The 16,470-nt window shown below is 40.8% G+C and overlaps 1 protein-coding gene across 2 annotated transcripts; it reads left to right on the top strand.

Annotated features, from left to right (window-relative positions):
• The first annotated feature begins 27 nt into the window (after window positions 1-27).
• Window positions 28-16,138, top strand: LOC122089980 (ubiquitin carboxyl-terminal hydrolase 24-like). Of its 2 annotated transcripts, none has more exons than XM_042659773.1 (7): window positions 28-419; window positions 10,125-10,832; window positions 11,000-11,187; window positions 11,896-12,140; window positions 13,062-13,147; window positions 14,691-14,867; window positions 15,522-16,138. In XM_042659773.1, the coding sequence occupies exons 1-7, from the start codon at window positions 408-410 to the stop codon at window positions 15,714-15,716; spliced, it is 1,611 nt and encodes a 536-aa protein (XP_042515707.1). In that variant the 5' UTR covers window positions 28-407; the 3' UTR covers window positions 15,717-16,138. The 2 variants fall into 2 exon arrangements, with proteins under 2 accessions (XP_042515707.1, XP_042515706.1); XM_042659772.1 differs by having other exon boundaries at window positions 29-419; window positions 13,002-13,147.
• The last annotated feature ends 332 nt before the right edge of the window (window positions 16,139-16,470 follow it).

The following is a 16,470-nucleotide window of genomic DNA, read 5'->3' as shown; positions in this document are numbered from 1 at the left end:
TTTTTTTTTTTAACGGGAAAGGGTTCTCTGAACGGCAGCGTGGTCATAACAAATCAACCAATACCCACTTTCTCCCTCTTCCCCCTGCCTCCATCTCTCTCTCTCACTCAGCCAAGGCATCCTTTCTAATATTTTGCAGTCGATGCTCCTTTCGACCAGCAGCTCCCCTTGTCAGCTGCTTCAGGGCGAAAGGGAGGAGCCTTTTATTAAATGCCCTGTTTCTTATTTCCCTTATTCGTTTCTTCTCATGTCATGTCTCCCGTCGACCTCTCGCTATCTTCTCCTCTCGTCGGAACTAGGTTACCAACCCTAGTTGTTTATAGTTCCTCTCCAAGACGGCTCTTTTTCGTGTTCGATCGCCAAAAATTCGAGGGTTTTGTTTTCATTGCTTCCTTTCTACAGAAAAGATGACTGATAAGGTACTTAACAAACCAACCCTTGTCATCACCCTTTTTTTGGTCTGTAATGGTATATATTTGTTTTTCTTTCCTTTTACCTTTTGGTTTTTCTTTTTAAATGTATATTGGAATTTTGATGTTCTGTAATTCAATGTGTACTTCTCATACCTGCATTGATTTGGTTCAATGTAGGGATTAGGACTGTTTCCACCACAGTTCTTAGTCTGAATACTTCTTGAAAATCAATATCAATGAAATAAACGTATTGGGTACACCATTGGGAGTTCCTTAAGTTGATCCTATTGGGACATTTAAGGCTGGAATGTTCAAATTCTGAACCAGCATAGGTTTGTCCTGAAGAAGATACTCTAGAAACAACTTAATACTGTGAATTTTTTAAATGGTAACAAGTAGTAGAAATCAGGATGGCCGTTTCTGGCTCTTTTGACCTATTGTTTAAACAACAATGGTAGGTCTTTTATGTAACGAGCACTTTCTAGATTGTGCTTATCTGTGTTGCTATTTATCTGGCGAGAAATTACATGGTGACTGGTGAGTAGAGTAGTAAAAAAGGTGGAGTAGAATGACCACAGGATGAATTTTTATTAACTGGGCACCCATTTAAGAAGATTGATCTTGAATTCAAGTTCCATGCAAATGAATTATGTGGTTTCCAACTCCAAGTTCATCCTATGTCACTAATAGGCGTTTTTATTAATTATTTTGGTTGATTTGATGGCGAAGCTTTTAGGCCATTGTGATTTATCTACTCTATTCTAAAGTATCTTAATAATTATTTGGCTTGTATTTTGGTCTAACCTGAGGTTGGAAGTCATGTAGGTTTAGTGATTTGTTGAAGGTGTTGTCTCTTGAAGTTCAATGTAGCCCTGGAATCTCTTCTTACGCCTTAAGTTGTCTTGTGTGTGTGTGTGCCTTAAGTTGTTTGTGTGGAGTCAGAAGTTTAGGGATGAAAACATGATTTTTGAGATATGTTTGATTCTTAGTACATATGATTTCTGTACAAGTCCTTTTTTTTTTTCATATGTGTAGATATAATACTGTATACAGATTGTTATGGGGCTCTGTCTTAGTGGTCTAAAATGGTAAAACTGATTCAGGCATCCTTTGCACATTAAATTTGTTATTTTCTAGTGAGTTTGCTGGAAATGAAAATATTTTTTTCCCCAAAAAACTTATGGTAGGGGAAACTTGGTTTCTTTCAGTATCAAACTGTAGCTTCCATCAACAATTGCCTAGCGTAGTCGGTGAGGTTGTGGTGCGCAAAGCCGATACTCTCCAGGAGGTCTCGAGTTTGAGTCTCCTGGCTATTACCTTCCCCCTCCCCCCCTTCTATAGTGTACCCGTCTAAAAAAAAAACTGTAGCTTCCATCTACTGGTGAAGCTTCTCTTCCATAACACACCTAAAAAAATAAAAAATAAAAAACTCTGGTTATGAGATCTTTACTATTGCAACTGAAAGAATAGGTCAAGGAGGGTTAACTGGATTGAGAATTGATGTAAGGGGTTCCTAGGTGACTAGGTTTCCTACAAGGTTAATTAGCCAAGTAGGGTAGACTCAAGGGGCTTGGGTTGGACAGGGTAAGGGAAGCTCAGCAAACAAGATTGGCATGCAAGTAAAGTGAGATTAATGAATAATGTAGCAATGGACAATAATCGTCTAAGAATAAAAGCACATAAACTCACTCAAGTTTCAGGTGGGAATATGGGGTAGGGAACATGGCAGCAACTATGTGATAAGTTTAGCACGAGTCTATCAAGACATTAAGCAAACTAAGTAAACCAAACAATGCCCAAAATCAACCAACTAATGAAAGGTAAAACAACAGAATTTTCTTTAGGGAAAACAATAAGTATTGGCTTAAAAAAAGAAAAGGTAGATGTTCAGATTTCAGTGGGGACTAATGGAGGTAATGGGAAGCCAATGAATGTAGAATAAGCGGGGTTCTTTACTTACTTCCTTGTTGTCTGAAGTCTGAGGAGAAAAGAAGAAGCCTAAGTCTTCCAAAACAGAGGTGCATTCCACCTTATTTGATGAAAAAAATTCCAGCTTGATGATGAAGTGTCCAGCAGCAGTCCGATGGAGCTTATACGACTGAGGTGGCCTTCAATCTGTTGTGACTAATGGCTGCAGCAGTATAGCAGTACCGAGAGGGACAGAGAGTGAAAAGGGAGAGGTGAGATGAGAGAACAACGAGAAAGAGAAGAGGGGCAAGAGTGAGAGGTGAGAAAAGGGAGAGGGCAGAGAGAGAAATCGTGGGGGGGTTGGGGAGTTCTTTTTCTTTCAATATTCTTCATTCATTCTTCTAATCCTCCAACCACAAAGAAGGTTGGATCTTCTTCTTTCTTCTGTTGTACGTCTTGATGTCCCCATCAACTCTCCCTAGCTTGGAAGAATTCACCTCCGGTGAATTAAAGCTCATGTAATATTCAAGTAGGTCTGGGTTGAGTTGTTGGGCTTCTTGCATTGTGATCCAGGTGTTGTTAATTTCCGGACATCCACGCCACTTGACCAAGAACTCTTTAGAACCTCTAGTGTGTGTGGATACAATCCTCTCATCAAGGATTTCTTCAACTTCTTCAGTTCTCCTCGTGACCTTAGGTACAGGTGGTAAGGAAGTTGGGGGAAGTGGTTGGGTTGGTTCAGTAATATCATCAACGGTGAAAGGGAAGTCCTCAAGGTCATCAGGGTAAAAGGGGGTAATGGTAGAGGCACTATGGTATGAGACAAGATCTTCCATGTTGAAAATGTTACTGATTTCCATACTAGCTGGTAGATCAAGGACATAAGCATTGGCACCTATCCTCTTAAGTATCTTGAAAGGACCTGTGCTACGAGCATATAGTTTGCTCTCTTTTCCCCTAACAAAACGTTGCGGCTTAATTCTAACCATCACCATATCGCCGTCTTGAAACTCTTGTAGCTTCTTTGCACATTTGCCTTTGACTTATATTAATCATTGTTCAGTGCTATTTGTCTTCTTATACCTACATGCAAATCATGTATATGCTGAGCAAAAGACTCGGCTGACTAGGAGGTCCTGGAACTAGACACGACTGGGATAAGGTCTATGGGTGCCTGGGGTTGGTATCCTGAACAGATCTCAAAGGGGGACAGACCAGTGGTACGGTTCTTAGAACTATTATATGCAAACTCAGTCTGGCTAAGTACTCAATCCCAACTGGTAAGGTGTTCTCCTATGAGGCAACGTAATAAATTCCCTAAGCTCCTATTGACAACCTCGGTCTAGCCATCGGTTTAAGGGTGGAAAGCGGAGGAGAAACGGAGCTTCATGCCCATCATCCGCCATAGGGTCCTCCAAAAATGACTGGTGAACTTAACATCCCTATCGGACACTATGGTGAGGGGCAACCCATGATACTTGACAACTTCATTAAAGAAAAGTCTGGCGACTATGGATGCATCAGAGGTCTTAGAGTATGGGATGAAATGGGCCATCTTCGAGAAGTGGTCCACAACCACATAAACAGAATCATGGCCTCTCGAAGTTTTTGGTAGACCAAGCACGAAGTCCATGCTAAGGTCCTGCCAAGGGGAATGGGGAACAGGTAGGGGAGTGTACAAACCCGTGTTTTGCTTTCGTTGTTTGGCAGTCTGGCATGTCCTACACTGACTCACAACTCTAGCAACATCCCTCTTCAGTCTTGGCAAAAAGAATCGGTCTTCAATGAGGGTAATGGTCTTATCTAGACCAAAATGGCCAGCGACTCCCCTAGCATACAATTCTTAGATCAAAAAATCTCGGAGTGAAGTCCTGGGAATGCACAACTTGCTTCCTTTAAAAAGGAAGCCCTCCCTAAGTAGGTAGCCCGAGTGGTTGACCGGGTTGTCTTCACTTAAGGAAGTGAACGGCTCACTAAAATCAGAACAGGTGGGGTATTTGTCCTGGACTCGCCCGAACCCTACAACCTATACACTTATTGTCTGGAGTAGCACATTAGCTCGACTCCTAGCATTGGTGCGACTGAGGAACATGTTCACCCGGCTCAGTGCATCTGCAGTAGTATTCTCGACAGCATGTCTGTGCTTGAGTACAAAAGTGTACTCTTGGAGAAACTCAATCCACTTAGCATGCCTCTGGTTAAGTTTTTTTTGGGCACTCAGGTATCTCAGAGCCTGGTGGTCAGAGAATAGCACGAATTCTTGCGGTAAAAGGTAATGTCGCCAATAGCGCAGTGATTGGACAACCGTATAGAATTCCTTGTTGTATGTGGAATATCGTTGCCTAGCTTCATTAAGCTTTTCACTAAAATAGGCAACAGGGTGGCCCTCTTGTCCTAGGACACCACCTATCCTAATACCAGATGCATCGCAATTCACTTTGAAGACCTTAGAGAAATCTGGGAAGCGTAGGATTGGAGCTTCAGTCATAAGCTTCTTAATCTCATTAAAGGCCTTTGTAGCACTCTTTGTCCATTGAAACTCCTTCTTTTTCATGCAATCGGTGATAGGAGACATAATGGAACTAAACCGGTAGATGAACCTCCTGTAGAAAGTGGCTAAGCCATGAAAGCTTCTTACCTCATGGACATTAGTTGGCTCAGGCCACTCTATAATCACTCTCACTTTCTCAGGGTCAGCAGATACTCCCTGAGTTGACATAACAAATCCTAGGAAGATGACTTGATCACTCATGAAGGTGCACTTCTTGAGGTTGACATAGAGTTTCTCTTGTAAGAGTACATGAAAAACCTTCTGTAAGTGATCCAAGTGGGAAGACGAGGGACTTACTATAGATGAGGATGTCATCAAAGTAAACCACTAAGAACTTACCAATGAATGGTTGAAGCACTTGATTCATTATCCTTATGAAGATGCTAGGTGCATTTGACAAGCCAAAAGGCATGACTAACCACTCAAAGAGGCCATCCTTCGTCTTGAAGGTTGTCTTCCACTCATCTTCAGGCCTAACCCTAATCTGGTAGTACCCGCTTTTGAGATCAATCTTCGAAAAGACCGAAGAGTTGGCCATCATATCCAACATGTCATCAAGCCTAGGGATAGGGAACTTATACTTGATGGTGATCTTATGATGGACCTACTATCAACACACATACGCCAGGTGCCATCTTTCTTTGGCGTGAGCAAGGTAGGTATAGCACATGGGCTAAGGCTTTCCCTAATGAATCCCTTCTGTAGCAGTTCATCCACTTGCCATTTAAGGTCGGCGTGTTCTTTGGGATTCATTCGGTAATGGGGTAAGTTCGGGAGAGAGGATTCTATAACTAAGTCAATAGCGTGCTAGATGTCACGTATAGGCGGTAACTCATCAGGTAGTTCCTTAAGGAATAACCTCTCGAATTTCCTCAACAAGGGTCGCACTTCTCTAGGAGCCTCAGTGAATAAGCGTGACCTATCAGTATTACTCTGTACGGCAACTGGAGCATAAATCACCCCTGACTCTTGACACTCTCCTTCAAATTGTTGATTTAAAATGTTGAGTGTTTTGGTGGGGGTGTGTTTAGATGTACTTCCCTTGTGTTCTGGAACCCTAACTTCCTTAGGGGCACTGGTGGTCAGTCTAATCTTCTTCCCTTTGAACTTAAAGACATAGGTGTTAGATTTCCCGTAATTGGTGACATCCCGATCATATAACTAGGGTCTACCTAGGATGATGTGGGCAACATCCATCTCTAGGACATCACATCACATCACACTCGATCCTTATATCCTGCAAAGTGTAGGGGAACTAAACACCTCAGATTAATGGGAATGGTGGACTGATCAACCCAGGCAACCTTGTAAGGCTTGGGGTGGGGTTCAAGTTTGAGGTCCATTTGAGCAACAATGCTCTTGGCGACCACATTCATGTAACTCCCATTGTCTATGGCGACACAACAGTTCTTGTCTTGATGACATGTGTAAGTGATGAAAATATTAGCTCGTCGCCAATCATCGGTACTCCTAGGTTGTGAGACCATGCAACGCACAATGCCAAGCTTGAGGTCACCGGCCTCCTCGGTGTCCTCATCAGATATGGTCTCATCAGGTCTATGGTCCTTATACTCATGGTCCTGAAACCCCTCTTGATCACCTTCTTCAAGGGTATGCTCTCCGACATAAAGATTCCTATTGGGACACTCTCTAGAGAAGTGATCAAACCCGCGACACTTGAAGCACTTTTGTTGCCCACTACTCTTAGGTGCTTCTCCCAAAATTCCTTTACCCTTGTTGTCAAATTGACGCTGTGGTGCAGCAGTGGGTTTTGGGAATCCGGTTGAGCCTTGGGGTGGTTTTCTAAATTAGGACTCCCCAGCTTGGTAGCTCTTCCTCTGAGAATAAGTTCTCATAGAGGATTCCACCTCAAGGGCTATCCTGAAGGCCTGTGGAACGTCTTGCACCAGGTGGGGTGCCATATGAGACTGAATTTCGGAGTTGAGTCTGGTAAGGAATCTGGATAGTGTCTGCTCAACATCCTTCCGAATACGGCTTCTAATTTTCAATTCATTGAACTTGCTCATGTATTCGGTCACAGTCAACTTTCCTTGCTTCAGGGTATTCATTTCATTTAACAACTGGAGCCTATAAGTGGTAGGCAAGAATTCCCTTTTGAGCCGCTCTTGCATCTCTACCCAGGTAGTGATTGGCTCAAGTCCTAGGTGGTCCTCCTGGTACTCTAAGTCTGTCCAGAAGTCCTGGGCAGCTCCAAGAAGCTTGAACTTAGCAAATTGGTAGTGGACTTCCCCTAGCATATAGTAGAAATTGAAGTACCTATCCATCTGCTTGATCCAATCCAGAAAGATCTTAGCATCAATCTGACCATCATAGGTAGGGGCATCTACCTTAATCATCCGTCTGACATCAAAGCCCCTATCAGGATGCTCATAATCCTCATCATCTCCATGTGGGTCTCGACCCCTACCCTGTTCCCTACCACGCCTTAGGCCTTGGAAGTTATCCCCTATCTGGTCATAACCATCAGTCTGGTTATTCTCATTTACTTCCTCAGGGTTAGGGCCTCTGCCCCTAGGTTCAGTGCCAGTTGTGTTACGGCCTTGCCATCCATCAGGGTTTTGGGCACTTGTCTCGAGGGCAACCAACTTATCGGTAAGGGCTTGGAGATGGGCAGCTTGTGTTTCCTGTATGGCTTGGACGGCTTTCATGAATTCAGTCAGTTGCTCAGATTGGGTGGAGGCTTTAGGAGGGTCAGACATATCCTGGTATGCTCTACCACTACGAGTGGACATAAGGAGATGGGCAGCCAAGGTACGGTTGCCACCAACGACTCAAGGTCTACTCAGAATCTCCAATTGAGACAAGTAGCTAGCCCTTTCAATCTTGAGGTCAAAAATCTCCCTCTCAAGTATGTGCTTTTGGAGGGAATAGCGTCTAATGTTATTTGGTCCCGCCAACTTAAGAAAGAAAAGGGTGTCTTCTAATATATGGTACCGCTTTCTTAGCTCAGACTTGACTACGGACAGATGGTGACGGAGACTAGACCTCGAAAGGTAAGACATGTAAACAAGGGACAACAGTACCTAATTACCCTAAACCTAGACAAAACCATGCTCTGATACCAAAATGATGTAGGGGGTTCGTAGGTGACTAGGTTTCCTACAAGGTTAACTAGCCAAGTAGGGTAGACTCAAGGGGCTTGGGTTGGACAGGGTAAGGGAAGCTCAGCAAACAAGATTGGCATGCAAGTAAAGTGAGATTAATGAATAATGTATCAATGAACAATAATCGTCTAAGAATAAAAGCACATAAACTCACTCAAGTTTCAGGTGGGAATATGGGGTAGGGAACATGGCAGCAACTATGTGATAAGTTTAGCACGAGTCTATCAAGACATTAAGCAAACTAAGTAAACCAAACAATGCCCAAAATCAACCAACTAATGAAAGGTAAAACAGCAGAATTTTCTTTAGGGAAAACAATAAGTATTGGCTTAAAAAAAGAAAAGGTAGATGTTCAGATTTCAGTGGGGACTAATGGAGGTAATGGGAAGCCAATGAATGTAGAATAAGCGGGGTTCTTTACTTACTTCCTTGTTGTCTGAAGTCTGAGGAGAAAAGAAGAAACCGAAGTCTTCCAAAACAGAGGTGCATTCCACCTTATTTGATGAAGAAAAAAGTTCCAGCTTGATGATGAAGTGTCCAACAGCAGTCCGATGGAGCTTATACGAATGAGATGGCCTTCAATCTGTTGTGACTAAAGGCTGCAACAGTATAGCAGTACCGAGAGGGACAGAGAGTGAAAAGGGAGAGGTGAGATGAGAGAACAACGAGAAAGAGAAGAGGGGCGAGAGTGAGAGGTGAGAAAAGGGAGAGGGCAGAGAGAGAAATCGTGGGGGGTGTTGGGGAGTTCTTTTTCTTTCAATATTCTTCATTCATTCTTCTAATCCTCCAACCACAAAGAAGGTTGGGTCTTCTTCTTTCTTCTGCTGTACGTCTTGATGTCCCCATCAAGAATTCTCTAGGACATGTTAAACTGCCTATGAAACTATGCTACAACTTCCTTTTGAAAGATTAATGGTGAGCATGTGAGCAAACAATGCGCTTCTTTAATTAAAAAAAAAAAAGCAACAATTACTTTTCCATTATCAAGAGATGGTCTGCGTTGAACTGGGAAACAAGTAGTAATGTAGATTTCCTTGCAGCAAGCAAAGTAGAACACCTGGTGGTCAAGCGGTTGAAACAGCCTCTCGACATTATCGAGGTAAGGCTGCTCTTGCCCCCTCGGACCTCGCACATGTGGGAGCCTTGTGTACTGGGTACGCCCCTTTTTTTTAGTAACAGAATTAATATGAGAAACTCCAGATTCTGATCAAGAAATATCCAACCAGAATTTAAGGGGTCGATTTGGTGGATTGATGAGAAAAAAGGAAGAGAGAGGGTAAGATGCAATGGGAATATAAGGGAGAAAATAGGTGGTCGATGGGTATTAGGAGAAGGAAGATTCTATTCAAAAAGAAGATATAGGAGAGAGGGAACAATGGGAGAAAGAAATAGGAAACGAACAAATCTGATAATGTGCTCTCTTATGAATTTTAGACCAAAAAGAAACTGACTCCACTAATGAATTTTATTTACTAAATTGACTTATTTTTAAAATTGGAAACTTCAATAGGGTTCTTAATAAATAAAACAACTAACTTATATAACATGATTTACCGAAGAAGTAAAACCACCAAACACCTAAATTGATATCTACCACTGGGCCCACAATAAGACTGTTATTTATTTAAATATTATCCTATGCTATTGGACCATATTATTACTGATTTCTCCACATAATAAAAGTACAGATCTAAGAATCAAATTCTAAGATCAAGACACCTCAAAGTGTTGAGATCATGCTCCACCATTAGATATCCGGCTGATGGAAAATCTGATTAGGACATTACTCTCTGAAGATGCTTAAGGATTCTCTTAATATGTATTTGGTTGATAATTTTCCACCACGAGTCCCCCTCTATGATTTAGTTACTGTTTGATTCATTTTCATAGTTTTCTTTTAGTGTTATTCTTACTGATGTAATTTCCAAAGAAACATGGATTTAGAAAAATCGGTGGTTGTTACTCTCATCTCTTGAGTCACTGTTCACCGTTTTATTAGTGATTAGCTGAGAATAAAATCGTTGAACTTATCTTGTTATACACCTTAAGTTCCACTTAACTCTGTTTTCAGCTCACTACACCTTTTGCACGATTTGACATGTTTTAACTGTTCTGTTACTCAAACAGGTACTGATATTTGGTTCATTCACTGAAGATGAGGCCCGATCATTCCAACAGCAGTCAGCAAAGAAGACTGTACATCGTTTGGAAAATAAGGGCCTGCAATTTGGTTCTCTAGATTTTGCGACTGTAAAGTCCTCAGATGGTTTCAATGGTAAACCCAAAGAGAACTATTGTCCAAAAGGTTCAGCAAATTTGTACCCACCAAAACATATTATAAAGGGTGGTCTAACCAAGATTGTGAAGACAACAAATACTGCTTCCCAAAGAGTTTCAGGAAGTGTAAAAGAAAATGGAAGTGCCCATAGTTCCTCAAATCGTTTTCCTCCAAGTGACATGTTAAAAGAAACTGAAAAAACTAGTGTAGACTTATCTTCCTTATGTGTCTCTCAAGATGAATTTACTCCTCCAAAGCAATCAACCAGCTCAAAACTGCATGGTCCTGATGGTGGAAAATCGGAAGATAATAACTTACCCAGTATAACAAACTCTACTCCAAATGCAACAGTTGTTGATACATCATCAGTTCTGGCTTCAAAAGAGACTCTCCAGAAGGCCATTGATGGGCCTACTGCAGCTGTTAGAAATTTATTGCCACGGGGATTAATCAATTTGGGGAATCTATGCTTTCTCAATGCAACACTACAAGCTCTTCTATCTTGTTCTCCTTTTGTTTGGCTTTTGCAGGAATTAAGATCTCATGATATTCCCAAGGTTTTTATTTTTTATAACATTCATATAATGTCCATAATGTCCATTATTTGGTGTCAGTGTACTTGTTTTCCTATATGACTAAAATGTAGGATTAGTAGTTATTTGCACAACCGGTTGTGTTTTAACATTTTTACGGTTCTCATCATGAACTTTGGTTGCCCCTGTAGATTGGCTTCCCAACATTACATGCATTTGTTGAGTTCATCTCCGACTTTGACATGCCCTCTGATTCAAGCTTGAAGAAGAAAGATGCAGTTGTTCTTGTGACTGGAAGGCCTTTCAGTCCCACCATGTTTGAACCCATTCTTAAAAACTTTACACCAGATGTGCCAGATAGTATATCAGGAAGGCCAAGGTTTGTACTTAATTGGCACGTTTAACTTATTTGATTCACTTTTCTGAACCATTGGTGGAACAAAGCACTGTTGTGGAGTTCCTTTTTTTTTTTTTTTTAACTCACTATTGCAGAGTTCTTGTTCAAAACTTGTCCTTTCCCACTATCCCTAGTTTAGGTGGTCCCAGAAATTTAATGTATCTTGATACGATACGATACCCTCCGATACTTATCTTAATTTTGACCGACCGATACGGCGACCGATACCGATACTTTAATCCTTGGCTTTGATCGTTAGCTTTTCCTCAATAAAATATTCATTGATACTCTACACTCATAGAAAGAGTGAACAACAGGTTTAGTAACTATCTCTTTTTTTTTCCCCCTTTGGATGGTACAATGCAGATGATAATCAAAGCCCTCTGTTGCTGTCGGAGATAGATATGTATGTCATTCATAAAATTCTTGAGTGAACATATTTTTACTTCTCTGTTCATCAGTTGACTGAGTGGATATTCACATGAAATAAATAAATACAAAGTGAAAGAAGATTAGCAAACCTACAAATGCTATCAAATCTAAACATACCCAACAAGTTAAAATGAGGGGCACAAACTATCTAAAAGACTATAATTTATTTGTGCTAGAATATATATCCCTATTATGTATTTGCCATACTGGTATTATTGAAGTTGGATATTAAACATCCTTGTCCTCTTGTGCCCCCAGACAAGAAGATGCTCAAGAGTTTCTAAGTTTCGTCATGGATCAAATGCATGATGAGTTACTCAAGCTTAAAGGTGTTTCAAACTTAAATGGTGGTAAATCATCATTGATTTCGTTTGCAGAAGATGATGACTGGGCGACTGTTGGACCAAAGAACAAATCTGCAGTTACAAGAACACAAAGTTTCATTCGATCTGAATTGAGTGCAATTTTTGGGGGACAACTGAGAAGTGTTGTGAAGGCGAGAGGTAGGCCTAATAATCTCTTTCATTCTTCAATGCATCAATGTTAGAATTTTTCGTAGTTCTTCAGCTTACTTTGTTGAGTTTGTTCTGTGTACCACATAAACCATTTCCATGGACCTTTTAACATGTTTTTGTATTGCAGCATTTTATTGACTTTCTATAAAAAGAATAAATAGTAGTTGCATGTAGAATATCTATCTTTTCGGTTTTTAGCCAGATTAAATAACACCCAGTCATTCATGGTTTCTGCTTCTTATATCTCATTCAGTTTTATATGTCCTTTCATCTGGGGTTTCTTACTCATCGTTTAAGAATTTTCTTATTGGAAAAAAATAAAGTTTCTGGCTGTTTCTTATTTATTTTGTCTCGTCTAGATTTTTTGGATCTAATGACAAAAAGGCCATCTTGGAAATTTCTCAAGTAAATCAGAAAAGAACTTGGATATTCAGAATCCAAACTGCCAGGAATTGATCATTTTTACATTGAATCAGGTGAAGTGGATCAGCATCATGGGATTTGAAGCATTTACCTCCAAAACCATGTCCCATGATCATTTTTTTTATTTATCAGGTGGGGGTTTTCAACTCCCTTGGAATGTGCAAATCTCCTCTTTTAATGGGGATCTTAATGCCAGCTAAGCTAAATCTAATATCAATCTATTAAGTATCCATCCTTTAACACCCTCCCCCCAGGAAAAAATGCATCTATCCATATTCTTTTTCTTTTTTGCTAAAAGCATCTATCTATATTCATGGGAATTGATACGGTAACCATTGGAACTGATGCTTAAGAAAAATGGATGTGATACAAAATATAGCTTTTGTTTTTTTATAATCTTATTTTAAATTTTCTTGTCTGCTTTAGGTAACATGGCCTCTGCCACAGTTCAGCCATTCCTCTTACTTCATCTTGATATTTTTCCAGAAGCTGTTCATACTATCAAGGATGCAATCCGTCTATTTTCTGCCCCAGAAACACTTGAAGGGTACCGGACATCAGCAACTGGAAAGGTAATATTCAGATTGAGCACCCTCTACGTCAGCTAGGTAATCAGGGCTTGAGTCTATGTCAAGCCTATACATTTGTATTGGGTTTTCCCTAACAAAGGTTGAATTTTGAAAGTTTAAATCTGAACCTGCAAGGCTGAGCTTTCTGTTGCCACATAGGGCCTCTGAGTGGAAATGTACCACGTGGATATAGGAGATTGTGGAGACTGCTGAACATATAGACCTTTTGGGGCAGAAAATTTAGCCGCCACATGGAAGGTACCCAGTCATCGTACTCCTTTGCTAAAGGGCTGGACTGGCGAACTTATTGCAAGTTGTTCTTGGACTAGGTTAATGTCTACCCAAGACATCTCAAAGAGCTTACATTCATCTCTAAGCTCTCAACCCAATCATTACCCAAGTCATCAGCAGGTCACATGATGGGGTTGTACTCAGGTTGAGTCAAGTTGGTGGAATTCTATGAAAATGCCATACTAACAATTGTGTTGTGTTTGGTTGCTTGGGTGAGAGAAAATGAAGGGAAAAAGAGGGTATGGTTTTCCATACTTATGTTTCTCACCCATTATGTGGGAAAAAGCAGGGAGAAGAAAGTTTGGGAGAAAATTTGTCATGCCTGACTTCTCCTTTCCCTCCAACAAAGTGTGGAATAACTAACTAGCTAATTGCAATTCTTAGAGACCAACCAACAATGGTGGAATCTGTCATATACTTTCACTTGATTTTCTTGTTTCAATAGAACAATAGGTGGATGATATTTCTTCTTCTCTTTTGCATTTCTTCCCCCTTCCCCCCCCCCCTTCCCCTTCCCCTTCCCCTTCCCCTTCCCCTTCCCCTTCTTTCTTCCAAGAAAGCAACCAAACACAGCCTTAATGTATGACCTCCAGCACTGAGCTTAGTTCTTTTTTACTGAGCTTAGTTCTTTTTCTTCTTTGCCGTCGGCAGCTTTTAATTCTTCCATGTAAATAATCTTGAAAGGTATGCAAGTAGTCAGTTGTGGGTCGTTTTGTATCCGAAGGACTAACTGTGATACAAACTTGTCTTAATTGGGTTGCCTTTCCCAATCATAACCAAATCAACACCAATTTAGGTCAGATGTGGTTCAGGTAATTCCTGATCTAGGTGTCCTGAACTCCAGATTTTGGAGCTTTACAAATTTGGTGTCATTAAACTCCTGCTTTTCTTCTTCCTCTGTTCACCCCATGGTCTGCTTGTATACTCTGTTGTTGACTCTGAATTATTTATTTGTTTATTTTTATTTATTTATTTATTTAATACTGTGGAAAGAAATGAAATTTTATGTAAACAAGCTTCATTTTAATTGTTACTCAGCTATTTACAAAATCCTCCCCTCCTTTTTTACTTTGAGAGTGCTTTGAGCCTTCTGTTAGAAGGTACTCATTGCATACCTCTGTTGAATGCTTGGTCAGCTAGCCTTCCCTCTCGCATCTATGCCTTACTATTTCTTTCGTAAGCATAATTACATGGCATTACTCACAGCAATGAATAAACTTAACCATCTTGATGTCTGCAAAATGGACACTTGCAGGCTGGGGTGGTGAGTGCGAGCAAATCTGTGAAGATACAAACTCTTTCAGAGATAATGATATTGCATCTGATGCGTTTTAGCTATGGAAGCCAAGGAAGCACAAAACTACAGAAGCCTGTGCACTTCCCTCTTGAACTGGTCCTGGGCCGTGAATTACTTGTCTCTCCATCTTCTGAGGTGAGTTTCTGCCACATCTCTGTCTGCTTTCATATTTTTGAGAAGTGGTTAACTGTATACCCAGCCAAATAATGAAATCTTTGGCCCGGCAAACTCGTATAATACGGGCATATAGTTTGGCTATTTGTGTTGCTTTTCTTCCACTTCTAGTGAATCATTCTTTTTCTAATAGACTTTACTTTGAAGCGTCTCTTCCATACGAGTCGCTTCTCTTTTATCAGTTGGTTTAGAGAAACTCTTTACTTGCTCTTGCTTATGATCCAAGTGTTGATTTATGTTACAAGCAATTAATTTTCAGGGCCACCTAAATGTTGGCACGTGAATTGTTCATATGCATCTTAAAACTTGACTTGTTTCTTTGTCAAACCAATAATAGCCATCATTCTACCGGAACTGGTCCCAGGTCACACTGTCCTTCAATGAATTCATATTGGTGCTCATCAATGCATCTATTCTAAATCTGGCTTAGTCTGGTGGCTCATGAAACAATTCTCATTGAATCTTTTCCCAATAAAAGTTGATTGCCCGAAGTTCCATTGAGGAATGAGTTGCCATGTTTATGATTTACCTAATCTCTGATGTGTCCCACTGATTCTGGATGTCAGTCAGTGTGGAAACTCATTCTAACGTTTTTCTCATGCTTCACTTGTCAAGGGTCGAAAATATGAGCTTGTTGCCACTATTACTCATCATGGGAGGGAGCCCTCGGAGGGGCATTACACTGCTGATACCCACTACTCTGAAGGCCAATGGCTGAGATATGATGATGCATCCGTCACTGCTGTCGGCAGAAGCAAGGTGCTGCATGATCAGGCGTATGTTCTCTTCTACAAACAAGTGAAGCTTTGAAGGTAGGAGGTTTAGCCTGAATGCAACCATGTAAGGGATATTCATCATAGACGATAAATATTAACACCCACTTTCCTAGGGTCATTATTACTCCCACCCCTATTGTACAAAATCAATAACACTCCACTGATCCGATACCCTTTGCACGCCATCCAAACCCCTTGGTCTTCTTTGACTGTGGGTGAAGGAAAATTTGGTCCTTAAATAATTTGTGGAATGGGTGAGACTGCTGTTGCACTAGTTAGTAATCTGCGCTGTTATATTATCAGCTTGTCAAGGAAGGTGGATAGAGGCTTGCAAGTCCTTTTAAGATACCGTATGGATGAAATATGTATGTGCCAATTCTTATAAATTGTCACTGAGGACATGTAATTTTATGCTCTTTGTGAAGTAATCAGAAATCTGTAGATTATTCTCCTTTACCCGAACAAATCATGTTGTGGGATTTCCTCATTGTTGAACAAAATTTCTTGCAGAAGCGCTTAAATTTTTATAGATCATAAATGGCTTTTTAGTAGCCCGCAAGAAGTGATAAAATACACTTGCACCTGTATTTGAAACTCATGATCGGGTTCTCTGAGCCAAGTGTGGAGGATACACTAGCACCCTCTTTATCTTCGATTTAAATCCTCTCCAGTGCGGGGGTGTGTAGGGTGTGTACAATGCACATCTGATTGTTAGAGAGCATCTTGACATGCACCCCAATGGGCTTCAGCCTTCGGATGCACTCCGGCCTCCTTGGGGGGAGGGGATG

The sequence above is a fragment of the Macadamia integrifolia genome, chromosome 9 (genome assembly GCF_013358625.1).
Source record: "Macadamia integrifolia cultivar HAES 741 chromosome 9, SCU_Mint_v3, whole genome shotgun sequence".
In the NCBI taxonomy this organism is placed as follows: domain Eukaryota; kingdom Viridiplantae; phylum Streptophyta; class Magnoliopsida; order Proteales; family Proteaceae; genus Macadamia; species Macadamia integrifolia.
The sequence above is the reverse complement of the archived record's forward strand: the minus strand, read 5'-3'. Positions and strand labels throughout refer to the sequence as shown.